General features: G+C 42.4%; 1 protein-coding gene across 1 annotated transcript in view; it reads left to right on the top strand.

Annotated features, from left to right (window-relative positions):
* The window catches only part of LOC144479148 (ADP/ATP translocase 4-like), a 103644-nt gene that overhangs the window by 77887 nt on the left and 665 nt on the right, over positions 1-25092 (top strand). The window contains exon 5 of the mRNA XM_078201126.1: positions 13475-13600. Coding sequence (XP_078057252.1) covers positions 13475-13600 — 126 coding nt within the window. The remainder of the gene's footprint in view (positions 1-13474; positions 13601-25092) is intronic.

Here is a 25092-nt window from a genome sequence, read left to right as displayed (position 1 = left end):
CTTGTATTTTTGTAAACCATGTTTGGGCAGCGCCTAAGAGAAAGGAAAGGATAGGGAGCAGGATGTTCTTTGCAATTGATATAATTAGCAGTCAAAGTGCTGTGAGCCAGCAAATAATTTAGTCATAGATGAGGTGTTGAAGAAGAAGCAGCAGCAGAGAGAGAAAGAGAAAGCAGCCATCTTCAGGAAACAGCTCAGCTAGAGACGATGTGCTGAAGGCAAAAACCAGTTTGTGCAAAAGGTTGTTTTCTTGGCTGAACTGAAAACCATACCCAAGTCCTGGTCATTTAAGCTGTACGGTGTTGTAATCCATGGCTAGATTTATGGTTGTTGTTTGGGAAATGGGATCTTGTCAAAGTTTAGGTACAAGGGAAACATTATTTTGGATCTTCAGTCTTTGAGGGAGTAAGTGCTGACTGTTAATTTGCTGAAGTATAAGATTGTTCTTTGCAGTCTTTATTATCTTCCATCTTAATAAATACTTCTATTTGTTAGTTTAACAAAAGAGAGATCTGAGTTCTGTTCCCGCAAACATTTCTCTCTAATATACAAAAAAAATACACCATACAAAATTAGTATTTCAGGTTGGAACACTCTCACACGTAACATAAGCGGGTTTCATAAAAATGGCTATGTATAATTTTTTGAAATAATTTAGAAGAAATCATCTGAAGTATCTAAATTTGCAGATTGAATCAATTTTGTACCAAATTAAATGTTGAATATCAATGCACACACACAAACTGGAAAGGAGTTTGATTAGCTTGATCCGTTAGTTGGCTTACAAATGGAAAATGTAATTTGATACAGAAAACTGTAATGTTATAAGATTTGACAGAGGGAATGTTGATGTGAATTCTGTACTAATTGGGTATATATATGAGATGTTGGAATCAAAGCCAATTCTTTGGAACTATAGTATACATGTTATTAAAATCATCGGCACAATGTTCACAGACTATTACGACAAAACAGAATGCTGGGATTGCAAAGCAAGGGAGGTAATAACATATAAATCCTGCAAGATCACTTTAAATCTGTAATCGTCCTTGTTGAGACCACGTCTGACATTACTGCATGCAGTTTTAGTCTCTAAAGAAAGGATATTGAGTTACTGGATCAGGAAGAGGGAATGGCTCTTCAGTTGATCACAGAACGTAAAGGAATGGCAAATGATGAAAGATTGATTGCCCTGGATCCTCTCTTAAAGAAAAAAACTTAAGAATGGAACTATTTAAAATTATTAAACTTTGGACAAATAGGATCCATTTTGTGGCTTAACTACAGTGTACAGAATTTAAGCAAAAGGGGTCATATTTGCAATTAAGAACAATAAAATAAAACAGGAAATGCAGAAAAAACTTTAATTGAAATGGTGGTACATATATGGAACAGATTGAAATCATCCACTACTTTGATGATGGTGCATGCTAGGAACAGGACTTGAACCAAATGCTTCTAAAGAATCAGAATAATTACAGCATAGAAAGAGGCCATTCAAACTGTTGGGCCCATGTTGAATTTCTGCAAGAGCAGTTTAGATAGTCCCAGCCCTTTCCCTGGAGCTCTGCAAATTTTCCCCTTCAGGTACTTATCCAATTACCTTTTGAAAGCCATGATTGAATCTGCCTTCGCCATCCTTTCACTTATTCTAGATCATAATCACTTGCTGTTGCTTTTGGTTCTGGTTCCCTTTGAAATTGTGCCCTGTATACCCAAGTCTTATGTAGCAGTTTGCTCCTTTGACAATGGGGACAGTTTCTCTCTAATTACTTCTATCAAATCTCTCCTCTTAAGCTTCTTGAAGGAAAACAACTTCAGCTTCCCACTCTGTCCTTTAACTTAAATCCCTTATTTCTGGAATCATTTGTGCATAATTTTCCTGTACCCTCATTAAGGATTTCACATTCTTCCTAAAGCATGGTGGTCAGAATTGGACACACTTTTCTATTTGAGGCTGAATCGCTGTTTTATAAAGTTCATCGTAAATTCGTTATTTTTGTATTCATCAGATATAATCCTTGAAGTTCACTATAGTTCCAAGTTTTGTCTTATCTGTAAATTTTGAAATTGTGGCCTGAATATCCAAGTTATATGCTGAAATCTTGCTGGTATTTACGCCTGTGGGATCTTGCATACCCACCAACGGTGCACCCCCGCAGCGAGTTTCCTGGCAGCAACGGGAAATCCTGTTGACAATGAAGGGACCATAAGATCCCGCTGCCAGTGAGTGGCACGCCACCACCAAACATGCGATGGAAAGAGAGAAAAATCCCACCCGTAAGTTATCAACAACACTAGTTATCCTTGTAATGACCCTGGGGAACCTTCTCCAGCCCAAAAAATAACTGTTCACCATCAATGAGAAAGTATAACAGAGATCTTCAAGCATTAGCAATCGGGCATGCACTAGTGAAAATTGAAAAATTATTTCTTACCTGTGAAAGAACCTGACTCATTTTCCTTCTGTTCAAATTATTTTATGATATTTGGGTGTGCCTAAAATGATCCACTGTGCCTTGGGCCAGTTTTAAAATCCCTTGACAAACATTTTATTTCAATATACTTGCCTACATATTTGTCAGGAGGAGAGTTGCATTCTGTATCTAGAATCATTTTTGTGGAAAATTGCAGCTCCTTTACCTGATTCCCAGAAATCAATCAATAATGAGCAGTAAATTGATGTAAAATCCAGGCCTTTTGAGTTATTTTACTAGATTTTATTTGTGAAGTTGTAGGCCATATAAGGGCAATAAGTACATCGATGTTTTATAGCTTATTGCAGTGGCAGAGCTAAACGGTTGAATGATGTGACCTACTGAACTATTTAAAGACTGCAGCACTGAGAATAGAAGTGTTAATAAAATAAGATTTCGAAGACCACTAGATGAACTTCTCTAAAACAAGCCCCTCTTTGTTGTTTGTCCGTTGGAGTTAATGGCTGCCTATACTAGTAGGTCCCCTGATGAGATAGTAATCAACACAATTTGCTTAGGTCTACTAGTTTGCAATCTTTTGACCCCAAACTGAAATGTCCATTCTACTGCAAAGGATCCATAAGTTATCTGAGTTCAAAGGGCTATTGGGCTAATGATACAGCTTCACATTCCAAGCTACGTATATGATTCCTTCTTTGGAAGTACCAGATGAAGTTTATTTTAAAATCACAACTGAAACCTAGTTAGAATTTAATTTGAAAACATAAAATTCAAATTAATATATAATATATCTCTGTATCCATCGCCCACCTTGTTGAAGAGACCCATCACATTGAAGAACCAGCGCGAGCTTAAAGTGGCACGAGAGGAAGAGACCCAATGAGAGCTTAAAACAGCATGTGAGGGAGAGAATCGGCAAGAGCTTAAAACGGTCTGTGGACCAACTATATTCGGAGAAAAACAAAAGTGTGATGTCACAGGGAAATAGGTAGTTGATTGGTTGGTGAGTATTTTGCTCATTTACCTTTCAAAACTTTGGAAATTGTAGGCTTTATTAATAGCAGTGAAGTTTACTACGAATAGTAAAGCTTATTGAGAGTATTCAAATTCATTAAGTGTAATTATTTTTTCTTAATTTAACGAAATAAAGATGGCAGGGCAGGTGATGTGTTGCTACTGTAGAATGTGCGAACCCCTGGACACCAGTGTGATCCAGCGCAATCACATCTGTAATAGGTCTCTGCAGCTTGAGGAACTTGCGCTCAGTCATGGAGCCAGAGGCTGAGCTGCAGACACTGTGATGCATCAAGGAGGGGAAAGTTACCGGTACACTTCGTTCCAGGAGGCAGTCACACCCTTGGGTTAGGTACAATTGAGTTGGTCAGAGACAAGAGGGTGTCACTGTAAGTCAGGCGGGTATGGGAAATCAGCATGTAATAATAATGGAGCCTCTCGGCTCTTGGTTTTGTCCAACACGGGCAAGATTAATGCTATATGTGTGGATGAAGACAAAAACTGCAAGGTGGTTAAGTGAACTGATCATGGCACCCTGGTGAAGGGTGCAATTCAGGTGTGGAGAGTGAAAAGGAATGTGGCAGTGTTAGAATACAGCAAGCCAGTGGAATAAATACACTTGCTGCAGCTGTAACCAGCGGCTCCGTAAGTTGGTTGCCCAGCTGATGCTAGGGTTCAGGACGTCACTTTGTGCCTGGGAGGAACTTGAAGTGGGCAGCAAGGAGGTGGGGGGAGGATTCAGCTGTTGTGGTCCATGTGAGAACAACGACATAGGTAGATCCAGGAATGATGTTCTGTGAAGAGAATTTGAGAAGTTCAGATCCAAATTAAAATGCTGAACGTTAAAGGTCATCATCTCTGGATTGCTACTTGACCTATGCATTAATTGGCATGGAGTCAAGCATATTAGAGAATCAAACACATGGCTCCAAGAGTGGCATGGGAAGATGGGGTTCTGATTCATGGGGCATTGGCATCGGTACTCGGGGAAGAATGAGCTATTCCATTGAGATGGACTCCATTTAAATCAGCCTGGAACCAACTTTATAACTATTGCTGTGGAAATGGCTTTAAACTAACCAGGGAGAGGGCTCAGGTGAAGGGAGATTTAGAAATGCAAAGAGAAAAGTTGAGGCATTGGAAGAGAATAGCGATGTAGATAAAGGCAAGCAAGAAGTGAGAATTCAACAAAAATTGGATATTAGTGAATAAGGTCTTGCAGGGAACAGAAGTAAAAAAAAATTTCAGTGTTTTTTATTTGAATGCACGAAGCATCTGCAATAAGATCGATGCAATACTGTCACAACTAGATAAATTATTTGATCCCCATTACAGCAACATGGTGGTCAGGTTGCGAAATAACTGTTTCAGGGTGGGTACATAATATTTCGAAAAGACAAGAGTGACAAATGGGAAGGATAGCCCTGATAATAAAGGGTGACATAAGAACATAAATGAGGAAGGATCTGGCCTCAGAAGATCATTAAATTGAATCAGTATAGGTGGAAATTAGCAAGAGCAGAGTCAGAAAACCCTAATGGGAGTAGTTTATAGGTCACCGAACAGTAGTTATACTGTCGAATAGAATTTACAAGCTCTAATAATTTCTTGTTTAAAGGCAATGTAATAATGTTGATCTTCATATCGACTGGGAAAATCAAATTGGTAGGAGTGGTCTAAAAGGTAAGTTTGTAAACTTGTAATGAGGCACGGTTAATACGTAGTAAAAAATTCATTGTAATACCATTGAATTCCATGTTAATTTTGAAAGTGGCTTATTGCAATCACAGGCAAGAATGTTAAATTAATATAAAAACAAATTGTAAGAACTTCTATAACTATATAAAAGAGAGTAGCTAAAGTAACGATTGGTCCTATAGAAGCAGAGACAGGAGAAATTATCTTGGGGAATGAGGAAAGGACAGAGTCATTGAACAAATATTTTGGATGGACAGCATCATTCCCTCCTGCCATTGATGGGATTCGTGGCAGGCGAGGCAGAAGATATGGTCAATTTCCTCACATCTGGAAATTAGGTCGGGATCTTCCTCTCCTGACGTTCATGGCAGGTTGACAGTGAGTCAGTTTTCCCATTGAAGCTCAATGCGAACCCATTTTGCATCTAATGTATGCTCATTAAAACCCCAACAGACCAGAATTGTGCATCCCTGTCAAATCTTCATCATGGGAATTTATGCTATTCACAACTTCACAAACATGACATGCACCCAGGCAAGGGAGAATTTTAAAACATTTACTTTATAGCCGATGCTGCCTGCACCTTTGGAGCTGATCGCTGACATGGTGTATGCAGAAGACATGATGGGGGGATGGTCTGGAGGTTCTGGGGAGGGGTGGTTGCGTGAGTGGAAGACACAAAGAGGCTGTGTGTTTGGGAGTTGAGGGGGGTGGAAGACAGAAAGGGGTGGAGTTAGAAGGGAAGGGAGGAAGACTTGAAGGGGACTTGGGAGGGGAGGAAAGGCATGAAAAGGGAGGGAGGAAAGGAAAGGGGCCAGAGTATTTCAAAGAGGGAGAAGTTGGTTGAGTTAATATTAGAAATCTGGGGGGAGAATTGAGGATGTTGATGATAGGAAGGGATGGTGACTTGAGAGTGGCAAGAAAGATATCATAAGGTTAGGTTATGGCAGGTGTAGTTTTCATCCGTAGGGTCATTGAAAGGGACGAGGATGGTGGCACGGATTACAGAGATGTGCAGGATCAGCAAAGGCACAGTGACTGGTGTGGGCTCAGTGGGGAGGGACGTCATGTACCAGTTGAGCATGATAGGATCCAGGGTGATGAGGGCAGGCTCAAGGGTTACCGAGGAGAGCATGAAGGTGACATTGGGAGTCAATAATGATGGAGGTACTTGGGTGACAATAGGAGGTTAGAAAATGGTAGAGATTGTATGATACGTGACACGGACCACCATCCTGAGACAGATGGTAGCCCAAAGCAAGTCCAAGTGCAAAACATTGAAGTCGGTGAGGGGGGGCGGATCTTTACGTGTGGGTTAAGCTGAAGGTCAACACAACTGGATAACTAAACAGAAACCCGAATAATCATGTGGAGAATGTATAAATTTTTTACTTGGCAAATCATCAGTCTGGTGAAGGTCACACAACAGATCTGGCCTAGAAGGTCCTCATTACAATGAGATCCAGTAAGGTGTAAGCTGCCATTCACTCAGTCATTTGCCATTAGCTCCAGTCAGAGTTAGGGAATAAGGAAAGTAGATACCTACAAGGGGCATGCAGGTGAATGGCAGCCAGGTTACAACTGCATGCCCCTACAACTATAGGGGACATAGTAAGTTTGCAGATGACACCAAGATTGGTGGCATGGTGGACAGTGAGGAAGGTTATCTCCAATTGCAGCGGGATCTTGATCAATTGGGCCAGTGGGCTGAGGAATGGCAGATGGAGTTTAATTTAGACAAATACGAGGTAATGCATTTTGGTAGATTGAACCAGGGCAGGACTAACTCAGTTAATGGTAGGGTGTTGGGGAGAGTTACAGAACAAAGAGATCTAGGGGTACATGTTCATAGCTCCTTGAAAATGGAGTCACAGGTGGACAGAGTGGTGAAGAAGGCATTCGGCATGCTTGGTTTCATCGGTCAGAACATTGAATACAGGAGTTGGGACGTCTTGTTGAAGTTGTACAGGACATTGGTAAGGCCACACTTGGAATACCGTGTGCAATTCTGGTCACCCTATTATAGAAAGGATATTATTAAACTAGAAAGAGTGCAGAAAAGATTTACTAGAATGCTACCGGGACTTGATGGATTGAGTTATAAGGAGAGGCTGAATAGACTGGGACTTTTTTCTCTGGAGCGTAGGAGGCTGAGGGGTGACCTTATAGAGGTCTATAAAATAATGAGGGGCGTAGACAAGGTAGATAGTCAATATCTTTTCCCAAAAGTAGGGGAGTCTAAAACTAGAGGGCATAGGTTTAAGGGGAGAGATACAAAAGTGTCCAGAGGGGCAATGTTTTCACACAGAGGGTGGTGAGTGTCTGGAACAAGCTGCCAGAGGTAGTAGTAGAGGCGGGTACAGTTTTATCTTTTAAAAAGCATTTAGATAGTTACATGGGTACGATGGGTATAGAGGGATATGGGCCAAATGTGAGCAATTGGGATTAGTTTAGGGTTTTTTTTTTAAAAAGGGCGGCATGGACAAGTTGGGCCGAAGGGCCTGTTTCCATGCTGTAAACCTCTATGACTCTATAACTACAGACCTCCACCCTCCTGGGGAATATACCTGCCTAACAAGACTCATTTCATTAGTCTTTCTTTTATAGCAAGTTCCCTCCATAGACTCTTGAGGGCAGAGGAGGCAAGTGTAATAGTGTACATGGGAGGCATGACAAGGAGCAATGTCTCCATGCGCAGCCATGCAATAGGGGGAGAAAGATCCATCCTTGGTTCCCCCTGGAAGTGGTGGAGTGCATGCAACTATCACAACAACGAACAGCAAGAATGAATCCTGGAGACTTCCAATCAGTGCAAATTAATATATCTATTACAAGTGTCAAAGCTATGTATAACAATTGTACACCCATGCCTTTGGTGTTAATTCTTCCTCACTCTACCACTTGATCTGCATGCATTCCTGGCATCTGCAGCTGGGTGGAGGCAGCCTGCTGACTGCCATTCTGTGATTATTCTATTTAAGTCTATAAGGAATACTGCTTAAATTGGAACTGATTGAGATAGGATAGCAGTTGAGAATTCTATCTTGTCATGTTTAACTATTTCTTTATTAAAAATTAAGCTAAAACATTTGTTGCATTTAAACTATATTGTTAAAATAAAGTTTGTTTTGATAAAAGCATCCTAATGTGTCAACAGAATCATACCTTATCCTCACACTGCTGCCAAAAGATAAAATTAATTGGGTCTAGTCTAACGTCATGAAAGATCTTGGGGTTTCTGATCTGATCCCTAACAATTCCCTCTTATCTGTGAAGGTGTTTGCTGGTGTCCTCTGGAAGTCCTGGGCCTGGAGGGCTGAGGCCTTCTTTGGGTGTTAAGAGCAGGTCCACCCTCTGAAACCTCAGAAGTGTGAGCTAATGCGGAGGGAATTAGGAATGCCAGGAAACCCTTGGATGTTCCTGGGTGGATGTCTCCAGGGTAAGCCCGACACTCCTCCACACTTTGGGTGCCCAAGGGACATCCCCTCATTCAGGAGAAGGGGCACCTGGGGCAGGCCAAAGTGCTCTGTCTGTCCCTCCCTCCCCCCCACCCCTCCCTCCTCTCATAGCCACTGCAGAAGCTCACCCATGGCTAGTGAAGTGCAGTTCTGAGCACATATCCAGCAAGAACCTGGACCAAGGTCTCCATGACATCTGCTATCCTCCCCAAGGATGTGCTTGCATCCCGGAGCCACAACGCCAGATAGCACACAGACCCAATTCTCCAACTCTTGTGTGCTCTGTTGAGTCTCTTGACATTGCCTTATGTCCCCTTATGTCTTTGATACTCTAGCATCTCTTCCATGGCCGCTTCCAGAGACTCATAATCTGACTCAGACTTAGCAGGTGCCTCTTCTCCAGCAGTCCCCCAGGTGCCAGAGACCTTGGCTCTCACAGCCTCAACTGGTGCGGACACCTGTCTGAGGTGACCACTAGGTGTGAACCCAAGCCAGATATATAACCCACCAAGGTGCAAGCCTTTGAGCTGGTGGAGGGTACAGGTGAACTCTAGTTCTATGGTGTGAAGTCCTTCCAAAGTGTCCTGGGGACTTGGCCTTAGTGCCGATGTGGAAGCCGGCCTCCCCCTTCTCCTGCAGGCACATGGATTGGAATTGAGTGAACTGTGTAAGTTGGCTCAAACATAGCACTCATGAACCGTTTGATTTTTTAATGTTCTTGGAATTGCATGGTTCCTTGCTCGATGATTGGGGAAGGCTGACCTCACTGTCGGCATGGTCATGATCCTTCCCTGACAATTCGGAGCCTGCTGCTCAGATTGAGTGAGGAGCCTGAGGTCAGGCATCTCTTCTTCTTCTTCCCACCTTCCTTTCCTAATACAGGGCTGTGTCTTCGCTGGCTAGGTCAAAATCTGCAGTTGCCTCGCTAACGTAGAATTTTATAGAGTCTCCGTAGTGCTGAAGGAGGCCATTCGGCCCATCAGGTCTGTAACTAAATCTTAACAAGGCCCACCTGCGCCCCATCTCCGTAACCCCATGCATTTTACCCCGCTGATTCCCCAATATACACACTAAAGGGCAATTTAGCATGGCCAACCACCTAACCTGCACATCTTTGGACATTGGGAGGAAACTGGAGCACCCAGAGAAAACCCACATAGACACGGGGAGAATGTGCAAACTCCACATACACAGTCACAAACTCCGCACAGAAGGCCAGAATTGAACCATGGCTCTGAGGCTGCAATGCTGACCACTGTGCCACCATGCCGCTCATACACCACAATAAGACAACAACCCACCATCTCAAGGGCATTTGGGGATGGGCAACAGAAATTCTGGTCTTGACAGGACACCCACATCCCATGACAAAAACACAAAGTTATTGGTGATGTGAGTGGGTTGATAAGAGGGTTCACTTACACTAGCTGGGCAGATGGGTTCATTTATCTGTTTCCTGTACTGTAGGGCAGTCCTGCTCTGAACCCCAATGGCGCTGACCATCCTGGTAACCTCTCAGGCTGCTGTTATCAGTCAGGTAGACCTCCTATTGCCACACTTGGGAACAGGCATTTCCTCAACATCTAGAAGGCGATGCCCTAGGGAGACATTGCTGAAGCATTGGGCAGAGGCTTGCCACTTTCTGTTGCTAATCTTTGTCCAGGTTCCCGGCCCATTAATGATTCGCTGATGGATAGCCATTTAAATATGGCACTCAAGACTCGACAAACCACACGCATGCATAAATAATTAGGTGAGGATACAAAATCAGATGAATCCCCGGGACCTGATGGTCTACACCCCTGAGTTCTAAAAGAGATAGCTACAATTTTCCAAAATTTCTTAGATTTGGGAAGGGTCCCTTTAGATTGGAAGCTGAAAATGAAAAGAAAGGGAGAGAGAAAACAGAACAACAGGTTAGTTGAGCAAATGCTGAAATCTATTATCAAAGGAGGTGGTGTAACAGTGCACTTACATGAAGCATAATATGATTGGAATAAGTCAACATGATTTTACTAAAAGGAAATGCTGTTTGACGAATTTATTAGTTTTGTGAGGATGTAGCAAAGTGGGGTAGAAAACAGGAGCCAGTAGATGTAATATGTCTGGATGTCCAGAACTTGTTTGATAAGGTGCCACACAAAAGCTTAATGGACAAGTACTCATGGAGCTGGGAGTAAATATTAGCATGGATAGAGGATTGGTTAATGGCTAGGAAGAGAGTGGGCATAAAACAGGGAATTTTCAAGTTGACAGGCAGCAAAAAGTCGCAAGGATCATTGTTGGCTCCTCAGCTATTTACAATCTATTAATTACTTGGATGAAGAGACTAATAATATCTAAATTTGCTGATGAAACAAAGCTAGATCGAAAGGTAAGCTGGAGGGAGGGCACAGACAAATGAGTGGTCAACAAGTTGGCAGATGGAGTAAAATGTAGGGAAGAGTGAATTTATTCACTTTGGTTGTAAGAATAGAAAAGCAAAATATTTTTTAAAAATGTGTGAAGCTTGATGTTCAAAGGGACTTGGGTGTGTTCATACAAGGAATGCGGCAAATTAGCTCGCAGAAAGCAATTAGGAAATGAAATGGCATGTTGGCCTTTATTAAAAGAAGATTGGAGTACAGGAATAAACTGTTGCTGCAATGCTACAGGATTTTGATGAAACCACATTTGGAGTACCGTGTGCAGTTTTGGTCTCCACATTTGCTAAAAGATGCATTTGCATTGTAGATGGTACAACGAAGGTTCACTAGATAATTCCCAAGATTGCAAAGATTGTCCTATGATGAGAGACTGAGTAAATTGGACCTATATTGTCTGGAGTTTAGAATAATGAGATGCTCTTTCATTTAAAGATGCACAATTCAGAAGGGGCTTGATAGGGTAGATGCTCAGAGATTGTGTTCGCTGGTTGGAGAATTTCAAACACGGGGTCGCAATCTCTGAGGGGCATATCATTTAGGGCTGAGATGAGAAATTACTTCATTGGTAGTTGTGAATCTTTATAATGCTCTACCTCAGAGGGCTGTGGTTGCTCCATCGTTGAATACATTTAAGGCTGGGATAAACAGATTTTTGGTATCTTGGGGATAGAGGGATATGGCGAGCAGGCAAGAAAGTAGAGTTGAAAGCCCAGCCATGATCATATTGAATGGTAGAGTAGGCTCAACGGGCCATATGGTCTACTCCTGTTTCTTGTGTTCATGTATTGAAGGTACATAGGATTATTGGAACAAAGACGCGTTGATTGTGATATTTTGCTGAGCATGGCAGCATTTCATCTTTCCCCAGTAATTAAAGATAGTAATTGTTCTGTCCTTCCCTAATTGTGGTTTCTAATGATTTCTATGGGGCTGATTGTAGTCTCATTAATCCTAAATGGGCAGCTAGATCCAATTATCAAATTTGAGCCGATATTGTGAAGTTTTAAAAAAGAGATCTGTGTTTATATATTGTTTTTCACTATCATAGGACAAACTAAAACGATTTACCGCCATATCATTAATTTTGGAGTATAGTGCTGTGATAGAAAATGCAGTCATTGATTTGCACACAGCAAACTCCCACAAAGAGCAACATGATAATATCCAGATAATGTACTTCTATGATACTGATTTGAAGGATAAAAATTGGCCAGAATACGAGGGATAACTCTCCTGCTCTTCAAAGTAGTGGCATGGTATAATTTACATCCACCTGATAGGGCAGATAGGACCTTTCTTTAATGATTAATCTGAAAGACAGATTCCCAACAGCATCGCACGCCCTCAGAACTGCACTGGATTGTAAACCTTAATTTTTATGCTCAGACCAGAGAGCTCCCAATTGAACCACAAGTGAGTCCAAAAGTTGGGACCAACCAACATCCTCTATTTGAAATGGCTTTGCTTGGTTCTGTTGTCCTCACATGATTTAAAACACTGATCGGTATTGAAGTGTCTGTTGTGAATGCATGAAGCATGACAATATCTCTGAAATGCTGGAATGCGTGCCAATGTATAGTACTTAAAACATGGAAAAGGAGAGAGGTTGAGTAATAATCAGTGCACTGGAGTAGATAATTGTGAATCCAGTCTTCACTCTGCTGATTTGATTTGAGCTTAAGATGGAAGGGAGCGAATACATGGAAGGGAGCAAATACATGCTGTAGAATCCATTCACAGTGACTAAAGAAATTTGGCAACTCTCTACTACAACTCTCATCAACTTCTACGTATGCACCATTGAAAGCATTCTTTCTGGTTGTATCACAGCTTGGTATGGCTCCTGCTCTGTCCAAGACTGCAAGAAACTACAAAGGGTCGTGAATGAAGCCCAATCCATCACTTAAACCAGCCTCCCATCCATTGATATTTCTACACTTCCCGCTGCCTCGGAAAAGCAGTCAGCATAATCAAAGACCTCACACATTCAGGACATACTCTCTTCCACCTTCTTCCATCAGGAAAAAGGTACAAAAGTCTGAAATCACATACCAACCGACTCAAAAACAGCTTTTTCCCTGCTGCCCATCAGACTTTTGAATGGACCTACCTCACATTAAGTTGAGCTTTCTCTATACCCCAACTATGACTGTAACACCACATTCTCCACTCCTTTCATTCTCAATGTACGGTATGCTTTGTATGTTGTGCAAGAAACAATACTTTTCACTATACTAATACTAAAGCTGTTGAAAATTAGCCCTTGTATTTTTACATCTTCTCCACGTTGGTGGTAACCTTTGAGAGTAGTTCACCTTTTGTACCCAATTCCACAGAAAAGCAAAGGTTCTGTCCATATTACTGCTCATGCAGTGACAAAGAAAATTAACCCTCTGTGTTTTTAATATTGCGTGCTAAAATGTTTTGCTTTCTCCCACAGGGTGTGTTACCAAACCAGAAGAATACTCCTGTTTATGTGTCATTTCTGATTGCTCAATGTGTGACCTCGTTTTCTGGGATACTATCTTATCCTTTTGATACTGTAAGAAGACGCATGATGATGCAGGTTTGTACTAGAATTTGAAGTTTATTCTTGGATTCTAAGTTGTGCAGAATACAAACTGTATCCTCATTTGGTTTGAATTAATGAATATGGATTAACATTCAACTTCCATCTACAATTGGAAGGTGGCAGAGATTTAATTTCACTAGATATGCTTTGCATTTTTGGACATCCCTCTGCACCCTGCTGTATCCAGTGTCATTTTGAGACAGGTTTTGGTTGATTTTCCATCAGCTTACTCAGACAGATTTAGCTACCATTCTTGGAATCCTAAACCAGAAACTAAATATGGACTAACATTGTTAACATCGAGAGAGTTTCAGCAACTGTACACTGAATGTTTTGGACATGGATGCTTGAATAGTAATCAGGAACTTACTGTACTGTGTACAATACCTGTAGATTTTAATCAGAAACATTACGGTGTCTTATAGAACATAACTGAGAGCTAGAAGAGGTGATAATGGAAAACTTTAAGGAGCAGTAGCATTGATTATAGACAGTATATACTTCATGCTGACAAGAACTCTGATTTAGCCGGTGCAGTATTCACTGCTGCCTCATAACGCCAGGCACCTGGGTTCGATTCCAGCCTTGGGTGACTGTGTGGAGTTTGCATATTCTCCCTGTGTGTGCGTGGGTTTCCTCCCAGTGCTCCGGTTTCCTCCCACAGTTCAAAGATGTGCAGGTTAGGTGGATTGGCCATGCTAAATTGCTGCTTAGTGTCCCAAGATGTGGAGGTTAGGGGAAATATACATAGGGTTATAGGAATGGGGCCTGGGTGGAATGCTCTGTCAGAGAGTTGGTGCAGACTTGATGGGCCGAATGGCCTCCTGTTGGGATTATATGAAAAAGTCAGTTATACGGCAGAGCATATTGGACAGAGAAGGCAACAGCAATATGGAAATAAAACTCACCAGAATTTCTGGGTGACATTTGTTGGTACATTTAATTGTTCCAGTGAACAACCATGAAAATAAAGAAGCAGAATTTTGTCTTTCATTTTAGGGATATTCCCCTCAGACTTCGTAATAGTTTGGTCAGGGCTATTTCAGTTTAGTTTCAGAAACTCACCTTGCAAAACAACCATTGACTGCCTGTAAGAGAGAATTAGGGTGATTATAGGTCTTCTGACAGGTAAACCTATACCCAGATTTCCACCGAGTCAGCTTAATTCAGGAGTCCTTTAATAATGGTTGGGACATGCTTCCGGGATTCCTGCCCTCATCCCTATTTCTGACAGTTTTGGCCAGCGCAGGATAAGGGCGCGGGCCCTCACGCAACATGCCCACCATTGTCAATTCCATTGCAGGATGGGGTGGGCAGTTCAAACTTGCCTGCAATTTTTCTGGGGTCGGGCCCCTTCTGTAAAATAGATATGGTTCACAACCTCTCAAGAGGAGCCATCAACCATGAGGGAAACCCACTCCCGAGTTATCAACCAGGCATTCAACATTCATATTTTTCACTTCATACTAATACATGTGACATTAATAAATCAAATCAAATCAAAATCCTATTGGAATACATTGGCCTTCTTCCCTTCTCATAAAACTGCCAATCATCAATCACAGCCATTTAATGGCTGTGATTGATGATTGACAGGTTTATGAGAAGGGAAGAAGGCCAATGTATTCCAATAGGATTTTGATTTGGTTTATTATTGTCATAGTATCAATTTCAAAAAGCTTTTATCCACTTTGGACTTCTTAATCTTGGGTCACTAACCACACAAACCACATCAAAGAAACAAATAATATTACAAGGTGTTAGAGATGTCAATCAAACCAAGCTTTCACTCACCTGCAGTATGAACTTTGCCAACTGAGCTGAGTGCATTTAGAGTCATAGAGGTTTACAGCATGGAAACAGGCCCTTCGGCCCAACTTGTCCATGCCGCTCTTTTTTTTAAACCCCTAAGATAATCCCAATTGCCCACATTTGGCCCATATCGCTCTATACCCATCTTATCCATGTAACTATCTAAATGCTTTTTAAAAGACAAAATTGTACCCGCCTCTACTACTACCTCTGGCAGCTTGTTCCAGACACCACCCTCTGTGTGAAAAAATTGCTCCTCTGGACACTTTTGTATCTCTCCCCTCTCACCTTAAACCTATATAGAACATAGAACTGTACAGCACAGTATAGGCCCTTCGGCCCTCGATGTTGTGTCGAGCTTTGTCCGAAACCAAGATAAAGCTATCCCACTCCCTATCATTCTGGTATGCCCTCTAGTTTTAGACTCCCCTACCTTTGGGAAACGTTATTGACTATCTACCTGATCTATGCCCCTCATTATTTTATAGACCTCTATAAGGTCACTCCTCAGCCTCCTACGCGCCAGAGAAAAAAGTCCCAGTCTATCCAGCCTCTTCTTATAACTCAAACCATCAAGTCCCGGTAGCATCCTAGTAAATCTTTTCTGCACTCCTGTTTAATAATATCCTTTCTATAATAGGGTGACCAGAACTGCACACAGTATTCCAAGTGTGGCCTTACCAATGTCTTGTACAACTTCAACAAGACGTCCCAACTCCTGTATTCAATGTTCTGACCAATAAAACTCTGTCCACCTGTGACTCCACTTTCAAGGAGCTATGAATATGTACCCCTAGATCTCTTTGTTCTGTAACTCTCCCCAATGCCCTGCCATTAACTGAATAAGTCCTGCCCTGGTTCAATCTACCAAAATGCATTACCTCGCATTTGTCCAAGTTAAATTCCATCTGCCATTCGTCAGCCCACTGGCCCAATTGATCAAGATCCTGTTGCAATCGGAGATAACTTTCCTCACTGTCCGCTATGCCACCAATCTTGGTGTCATCTGCAAACTTACTAACCATGCCTCCTATATTCTCGTCCAAATCATTAATATAAATGACAAATAACAGTGGACCCAGCACTGATCCCTGAGGCACACCGCTGGTCACAGGCCTCCAGTTTGAAAAACAACCTCTACAACCACCCTCTGGCTTCTGTCAAGAAACCAATTTTGTATCCATTTAGATACCTCACCCTGGATCCAGTCAGTCATTCATATTGAGGCCCATTGGGACCAAATTGGCCAGATGTAATAACCAAAATGGTAATGATTAACCTTAAGTTTATGGCCTGAAGAAGCAATCAAATGGGAATGTAGGACAGAAGTATACCATTCAGTCCCTTAAGTTTTTTGTACTGTTTAATGAGATTGTAAATGATCTGCAACCTAACTCCATGTGCACCTTGGGCCATAGCCCTTAATACCTTTGGTCCACAAAAATCATCATAAATTTAAAATCAAGTATTTACTGTAAAGACTTGATTACCTGCAAAGACTTGCATTCCAACCATTATCTTGCAATTGTGCCTCTGCCTATATGTACCGTGTTTGAGAACCCATCTCTCCACTCACCTGATGAAGGAGCAGCACCCCAAAAACTCGTGATTCCAAATAAACCTGTTGGACTTTAACCTGGTGTTGAGACTTCTTTGAATTTGGTTTGATGTTCGCTCCTGGAAGGTTTTGCTCTCAATGAAGATTAAAGAATGAAGAGTCATATTAGACACAAAATGTTAATTCTGTTTCTCTCTCCACGGGTACTGCCAGACCTGCTGAGTTTTTCCAGTATTTTCTGCTTTGACTGTATTTAATTTCCTAACTAGGTCAATAATTTGCATTCAATTCCACGAGCTTCAACTTTAGCTGACAGTCTTTTATGAGAAACCTTATTAAATTTCTGGAAGTTCATAGAAATAACATCCATGGACATTCATTTCTTTACTCACCTTTTCAACAGCTTCACTTGGATTTGTCAGACATACCCTACTATTTACATATCCACACTGGCTTTCTATGATCAGCTGAAAATGTTCAAGATATTCACCCACTCTATCTTTAATTACATACTCTAGCAATTTCTATGTTGCGGAGAGTGATGTGAAGAGAGTAGCTGTAGAGATTTATGGAGTGAGTTACCTATTTCTACCCCACCATTATTTTAACATATCCAGAAGAGTTTTCATGTTCCTAGTTAATACTTGTTCAATTTCACCTTATGTATTGCGATCTGAGCATAATATCAAAGTTGCCAAAATCTTTACAAAAACAATTTACAATAATATTAATGCCGAAGCACAATATTAAGCTAAAGTAAAAAGAAAGTTCTTAAAACTTTTAAAGCAGTAAAGATTTTAATTTTTTATCCTTCTGATCCAAACTCTGTATTTAAAGATGAAAACAAGTTTTAAAAATAGATTCTATTGTTTACAAATCAGCTTTTAAAACAGTTGAAAGCCTTGACTTGGAAAATTGTTGCATTATATCAGAAATATCAAATCGTTCTTTTGTTGTAAAATCTCAAACTTAAAATGTGAATTTGTGATAAATTATTAAGATATCAAAGCAGTAAGTGACATGAATTACAGTTCTTAAAACACCAGGGAACAGGACAGTAGTAGGGGGGAGAAAAATCACTAAGTGGTTGTTAGGTGGCATGGTGGCACAGTGGTTAGCACTGCTGCCTCACAGCACCAGGGGCCAAGTTTGATTCCAGCCTTGGTTGACTGTGTGGAGTTTGCATATTCTCTCTGTGTCTGCAGGGGTTTCCTCTGGGTGCTCTGGTTTCCCCCCACAGTCCAAAGATGTGCAAGTTAGGTGGATTAGTCATGGTAAATGCATGGAGATAGGGGTGGGCCTGGTTATATGCTCTGAGAGTCTGTACAAACTCAATGGGCCAAATGGCCTCCTTCTGCACTGTAGGGATTCTAAGGTTCTAAGTAAAATAATTAACCATATTCTTTGTGGGAATGTCATTTGTAATGTGGACACCTGAGACAGGACACATCCAGGGATCGTGATGGGACATTGTCTGTAAGGTATCATTCTGGAGTATCACTATGTCTTGCTGTTTGGCAGCTCTCTCAATTTCAGACACAAGCCCCTAGATGTTAGTAAGGAGGATTTTGCAAGGTCAATAGGTGTGCCGTTGTCGTTTCTGGTGCCTAGATTGATGCCAGGTTATCCACTCGGTTTCATTCATTTCTGACTTTTCTTAATGGTTTTGATACAACCGAGTGGCTTGATAGGCTATTTCAGAGGACATTTTTAAGAGAGAATCAAATTCTGAGAGTCTGGAGTCACAATCACACAAGCAAACCTGATGGGTTTTTGCAACAATCGACAATTTCATGGTCATCATTACTGAGATTAGCTGTTTTAAAATTCCAGATTTACGAATTTAAATTCCAACAGTTGCCATAGTGAGATTTGAACCTGTATCCTCAGTGCATTAGCCTAGTGTGTTGACATTACCACTATGCTACCACATCCCCCAAGAAAGCTTTCTGCTGGTTACTACCTATTGCACTCCCATCCTGCACGTCACCACCCCAAAGCTGATGAATTAGTATTGCACTATGTTGAACACTACTTGGATGGGTGGATGGAAAAGACATAGAATGTACTCTGGGTAAGATACTTCAAAGTCCATCACCTAGAGTGGAGCAGTCGTACCAATACTGACCAAGTTGGCTAAGTCATAAAGGACTTGGCTGCTAGAGTGGAGCTGCGGCAGCTAGTGAGTGAAGCAACAAAAGAAAAAGCCTCTTTGACAATTTACCTGTCACAGATACATTTCTGCACGACAATTTTGACAGGAGTATCCACCGCACAGTCCTTCTGATGACAAAGTCACCTTCTTTGAAATCTATTCCATTTAGCAGAGGAGGATATAAACGGAGGAGGATATCCTCAATTCAAAGAACTATTCTAGTAACTCAAAACTGGGTATCCATGAGGCACTGTGGGTCATCAGTAGCAGCAAAATTCTATTCAGCCACACACTAACCTCATAGCCCGGCATATAACCCACTGTACCATTACCAACAATGATGTGGAGATGCTGGCGTCGGACTGCGGTAAGCACAGTAAGAAGTCTCACAACACCAGGTTAAAGTCCAACAGGTTTATTTGGTAACACAAGCCACAAGTTTCCTGAGCATTGCCCCTTCATCAGGTGAGTGAGAGTTGTGTTCACAAACAGGGCATATATAGACACAAACTCAATTTACAAGATAATGGTTGGAATGCGAGTCTTAACAGGTAATCAAGTCTTAAAGGTACAGACAATGTGCGTGGAGAGAAGGTTAAGCCCAGGTTAAAGAGATGTATATTGTCTCCAGCCAGGACAGTTAGTGAGATTTTGCAAACGCAGGCAAGTTGTGGGGGTTACAGAAAGTGTGACATGAACCCAAGATCCCGGTTGAGGCCATCCTCATGTGTGCGGAACTTGGCTATCAGTTTCTTCCCAGCCATTAGTCTCCCCAATGTACCATGCCTCGGGACATCCTTTCCTGCAGCGAATCAGGTAGACAATGGCCGAGTTGCAAGAGTATGTACCGTGTACCTGGTGGATGGTGGCATCCGTGTCGATGATCCGGCATGTCTTGCAGAGGTTGCTGTGGCAGGGTTGTGTGGTGTCGAGGTCACTGTTCTCCAGAAGACTGGGTAGTTTGCTGCGGACAATGGTCTGTTTGAGGTTGTGCGGTTGTTTGAAGGCAAGAAGTGGGGGTTTGGGGATGACCTTGGCGAGATGTTCGTCTTCATCGATGACATGTTGAAGGCGCCGGAGAAAATGCCGTAGCTTCTCCGCTCCGGGGAAATACTGGATGACGAAGGGTACTCTGCCCGCTGTGTCCTGTGTTTGTCTTCTGAGGAGGTCAGTGCGATTTTTCGCTGTGGCGCGTCGGAACTGTTGATCGATGAGTTGAGTGCCATATCCTGTTCTTATGAGTGCATCTTTCAGCGTCTGGAGGTGTCTGTTGCGATCCTCCTTATCTGAGCAGATCCTGTGTATACAGAGGGCTTGTCCGTAGGGGATGGCTTCTTTAACGTGTTTAGGGTGGAAGCTGGAGAAGTGGAGCATCGTGAGGTTATCTGTGGGCTTGCGGTACAGTGAAGTGCTAAGGTGACCGTCCTTGATGGAGATGCGTGTGTCCAAGAATGCAACCGATTCCGGAAAGTAGTCCATGATGAGTCTGATGGTGGGATGAAACTTGTTGATGTCATCATATAGTTGTTTCAATGATGGTTCGCCATGAGTCCAAAGGAAGAAAATGTTATCGATGTATCTAGTGTATAGCATCAGCTAAAGGTCCTGTGCGGTGAAGAAGTCTTGTTCGAACCTGTGCATGAAGATGTTGGCATATTGAGGCGCAAAAATGGTCCCCATGGCTGTTCCGTGTGTCTACATGAAGAACTGGTTGTTGAAGGTGAAGATGTTGTGGTCCAGGATGAAGCAGATGAGTTGTAAAATTGCATCTGGAGATCGGCAGTTGTCGGCGTTGAGTACTGAGGCAGTTGCAGCAATGCCATCGTCGTGGGGGATGCTGGTGTAGATTGCCGAGACATCCATTGTGACGAGGAGTGCTCCTGGTTCAACTGCTCCATGTGTGCTGAGTTTCTGTAGGAAGTCCGTAGTGTCGCGACAAAAGCTGGGGGTTCTTTGTACAATGGGTTTCAGGATGTCCTCGACGTAGCTAGAGAAGTTCTCGCACAGGGTCCTATTGCCTGATACGATGGGACGGCCAGGTGTGTTGGCCTTGTGTATCTTCGGGAGGCAATAGAGATCTCCAACGCGGAGAGTACGTGGGATGAGAGCACGGAGGGTGCTCTGAAGGTCCGGATTGTAGTAGGTAAAAATACCTCTTGAAACTGGTATGAGTCAAAATAGTGTAGGCTTTATTCTCACAAGCTTGCGGGAGTGGTCTGGCAACCTTAACAGCAATTCACCAAACCTCTCACTGAACACAAGAAAGTGGGGACATTTATACAGCATGGCTCCCAGCACCAGTCACAACACAAACACTGGTCTGGTCATGAATTAAAGTCCAATTGACAGTCCTTGATCACGAAGCACGATGCATCTGACCATAAATCAGAGTGTATTTGATTCTCAGGTCACGAAGCACCAGTCTCTGGCAGTATAGTCACGATGTAGTCTCTGGTTTCCTGCTCTTCCGCGGCTTCCCTTTGAAGTGACTGTGTGCGGTCAGCGGCCCCAGCGGGAGTCCTGTCAAACATCAAGGAATTGCTTTCCTTCCGCAAACCACACACAAGCTGGTAGAAAAGGTATCCTCTCAAACACATTCACATTTACATTTGACTATCTATATTGTTATAAGAATAAAAGTTAATTTGTATTAATGTCAGAAGCAGTATAAACAAGGGGATTAGCCATAATGAAGTGTTATGCTTGTGATACATTCTAAGTACAAAGTTCAACCTTTTAGGTACAAAATACATTGAGTACAAAAAACATTAACCCTTTCCCTTCTTCACGGATCAAAGGTCTTGATCAGTCTGTTGAATTGACGGGTGTGTTCTTTGGTCAGATCTGTGGGTAACTGTCTGTAGTGTTCCTCGTTGTTCAATTGTCGGTACATTTCTTTGCAATAATCCGTTCTGGCCAAGGCCATCCCCAAACCCCCACTTCTTGCCTTCAAACAACCGCACAACCTTAAACAGACCATTGTCCGCAGCAAACTACCCAGTCTTCACGAGAACAGTGACCACGACACCACACAACCCTGCCACAGCAACCTCTGCAAGATGTGCTGGATCATCGACACGGATGCCATCATCTCACGTGAGAACACCATCCACCAGGTACACGGTACATACTCTTGTAACTCGGCCAACGTTGTCTACCTGATACGCTACAGGAAAGGATGTCCTGAGGCATAGTACATTGGGGAGACCATGCAGACGCTACGACAACGGATGAATGAACACCGTTCGACAATCACCAGGCAGGAGTGTTCTCTTCCTGTTGGGGAACACTTCAGCAATTACAGGCATTCGGCCTCTGATCTTCGGGTAAGCATTCTCCAAGGCGGCCTTCATGACACACGACAATGCAGAATGGCTGAGCAGAAACTGATAGCCAAGTTCCGCATGCATGAGGACGGCCTCAACCGGGATCTTGGTTCATGTCACACTATCTGTAACCCCCATGACTTGCCTGGGCTTGCAAAACCTTACTAACTGTCCTGGCTGGAGACAATACACATCTCTTTAACCTGGGCTTAACCCTCTCTCCATTCACATTGTCTGTACCTTTAAGACTTGATTACCTGTAAAGACTAGCATTCCAACCATTATCTTGTAAATTGAGTTTGTGTCTATATATGCCCTGTTTGTGAACACAACTCCCACTCTCCTGATGAAAGGGCAGTGCTCCGAAAGCTTGTGGCTTGTGCTACCAAATAAACCTGTTGTACTTTAACCTGGTGTTGTGAGACTTCTTACTGCCATTACCAACAAGCCAGGGATAAACCATTGTGCAAAAGCAGCACTAAGCCTACCTAAAAATGAAGCGTCAACATAGTGAAACTCCAACACAGGACTTCTGGCATGCCAAACAGAGTAAGTTGCATGATATAGATATATATATATAAATGATTCCACAACTAATGGATCAGCTCTAAGCTCTGCAGTCCTGCAGCATCCAGTTATGAATGATGCTGGATAATTAAACAACTAACTGGAGGAGGAGGAGGCTTCACAAATATTCCCATCCTCAATGATGGGTGGAGCCAAGAGGCACATGGGTGCAAAAAACAAAGCATTTGCAACCATCTTCTGACAGGTGCCATGCAGATGATCCATCGTGGCTCCTGAGGTCCCCAACTTCACAGATGCTAGTCTTAAGCCAACTTGATTAATTTCATGTGATATTAAAAAACAGCTGAATGTACTGGATACTAGAATGGCTATGGCCTGATAACGTTCCCGCAATAGTACAGCCACTAATCAAGCTGCTTCAGTCCATCTACAATACTGCCATCTACTCAGCAATTTGAAATATTGCCCTGGTATGTCTTGTCCACAAAAAGATCAAATCCAACCCAGCCAATTACCAGTCCAATAGGCTACTCTCAATCATCAGCAAAGTAATGGAAAGTGACATTAACAGTGCTACCAAGTGGCACTTATTCAGCAATAACCACTCCACTCCACTCCTGACCTCAGTACAGTCTTGGTCAAAATATGAACAAAAGAGATGAACTTGAGCTGAGGTAAGGGTGACTGTCATTGACATCAAGGCTGCATTTGACTGAATGTGACTTCAACGAGCCCAAGAAAAAATGAAGTCAAAATGGGAATCAGGAAAAACTGTGTACTGGTCGAAGCCATACCTACCATAAAGAAAGATGGTTGTGATTGTTGGAGGTTAATCATCTCAATTGCAGGACGTCGCTGCAGAGTTCTTCAGGGTGGTGTCCTCGGCCCAACCATCTGCTGCTTCATTAATTACCTTCCTTTCTTCATAAGTCAGAATGGAGATGTTTGTCAAGAAACTTCGGATTTATGTGTCCTAATGCTTTTCATCACTGGGTTTCTGCTCCTCATGTCTGGACCTGTTTCAAACTATTTTTATTCTTTCACGGATGCAGGCATCACTAATTTCTCTTGAGAAGGTGGTACAGAGCTGCATTGAACTACTGAAGTCCAGTGGTGTAGGTACATCCACAGTGCTGTTAGGGATTTCTAGGATTTTGATACAGCAAAATTGAAGGAATGGTCCCCACAGCTTGCCTGGACCTGCAGAGTCTCACTGGCTGTCCTGTCTGGAGACAATACACATCTCTTTAACCTGTCTTAATGCTCTCTCCGCTCACATTGTTTGTATCTTAAAGACTTGATTAGCTGTAAGTATTCGCATTCCAACCATTATTCTGTAAATTGAGTTTGTGTCTTTATATGCCCTGTTTGTGAACAGAATTCCCACTCACCTGAAGAAGGGGCTTAAGGCTCCGAAAGTTTGTGGCTTTTGCTACCAAATAAACCTGTTGGACTTTAACCTGGTGTTGTTAAACTTCTTACTGGATATAATTCCAAGTCAGGGCGGTGTGTGCTTGCAGGTGGTGATGTTCCTATGCACCTGCTGCCCTTGTCCTTAGGTGATAAAAGTTGCAGGTTTGGAAGATGCTGTTGAAGGAACCTCGATGAATTGCTGAAGTGCATCTTGTGGATCGTAAAACTGCTGCCACTGCTGGCAGTGGTGGGGAGTGAATGTTTAAGGTGGTAGCTGGGATGCCAGTCAAGTGTAGTTGGAACTGCCTTTATACAGGTAAGTGGAGATTATTCCACCACACTCCTGATTTGGCGGACAGGCTTTGGGAAGTCAGGAGATGAATTACTTACTCTCCACAGAATTTCCAGCCTCTTACCTGCTCTTGTAGCCACAGTATTTATATGACTGATCCAGTTCAGTTTCTGGTCAATGGTAAACCCAGGAGTAAGTTATGTTGAAATTCTGAAATAAAAACAAGTGCCGGAAATACTCAGCAGGTCTGGCAGCATCTTGTGGAGAGAGAAGCAAAGTTAACATTCCGAGTCGATTATTACTCTGATTCTGAAGATGTAATTTTTCACAATGTTAATTCTGTTTAGTAAAAGGAAATATCTTGTTATTACAGCTGAATGAAAAGAACTAATCCAGCCTGGA

This window comes from Mustelus asterias, chromosome 1, assembly GCF_964213995.1.
Source record: "Mustelus asterias chromosome 1, sMusAst1.hap1.1, whole genome shotgun sequence".
Classification (NCBI taxonomy): domain Eukaryota; kingdom Metazoa; phylum Chordata; class Chondrichthyes; order Carcharhiniformes; family Triakidae; genus Mustelus; species Mustelus asterias.
Note: the sequence above shows the minus strand (reverse complement) of the source record. Positions and strands in the feature narration are given on the sequence as shown.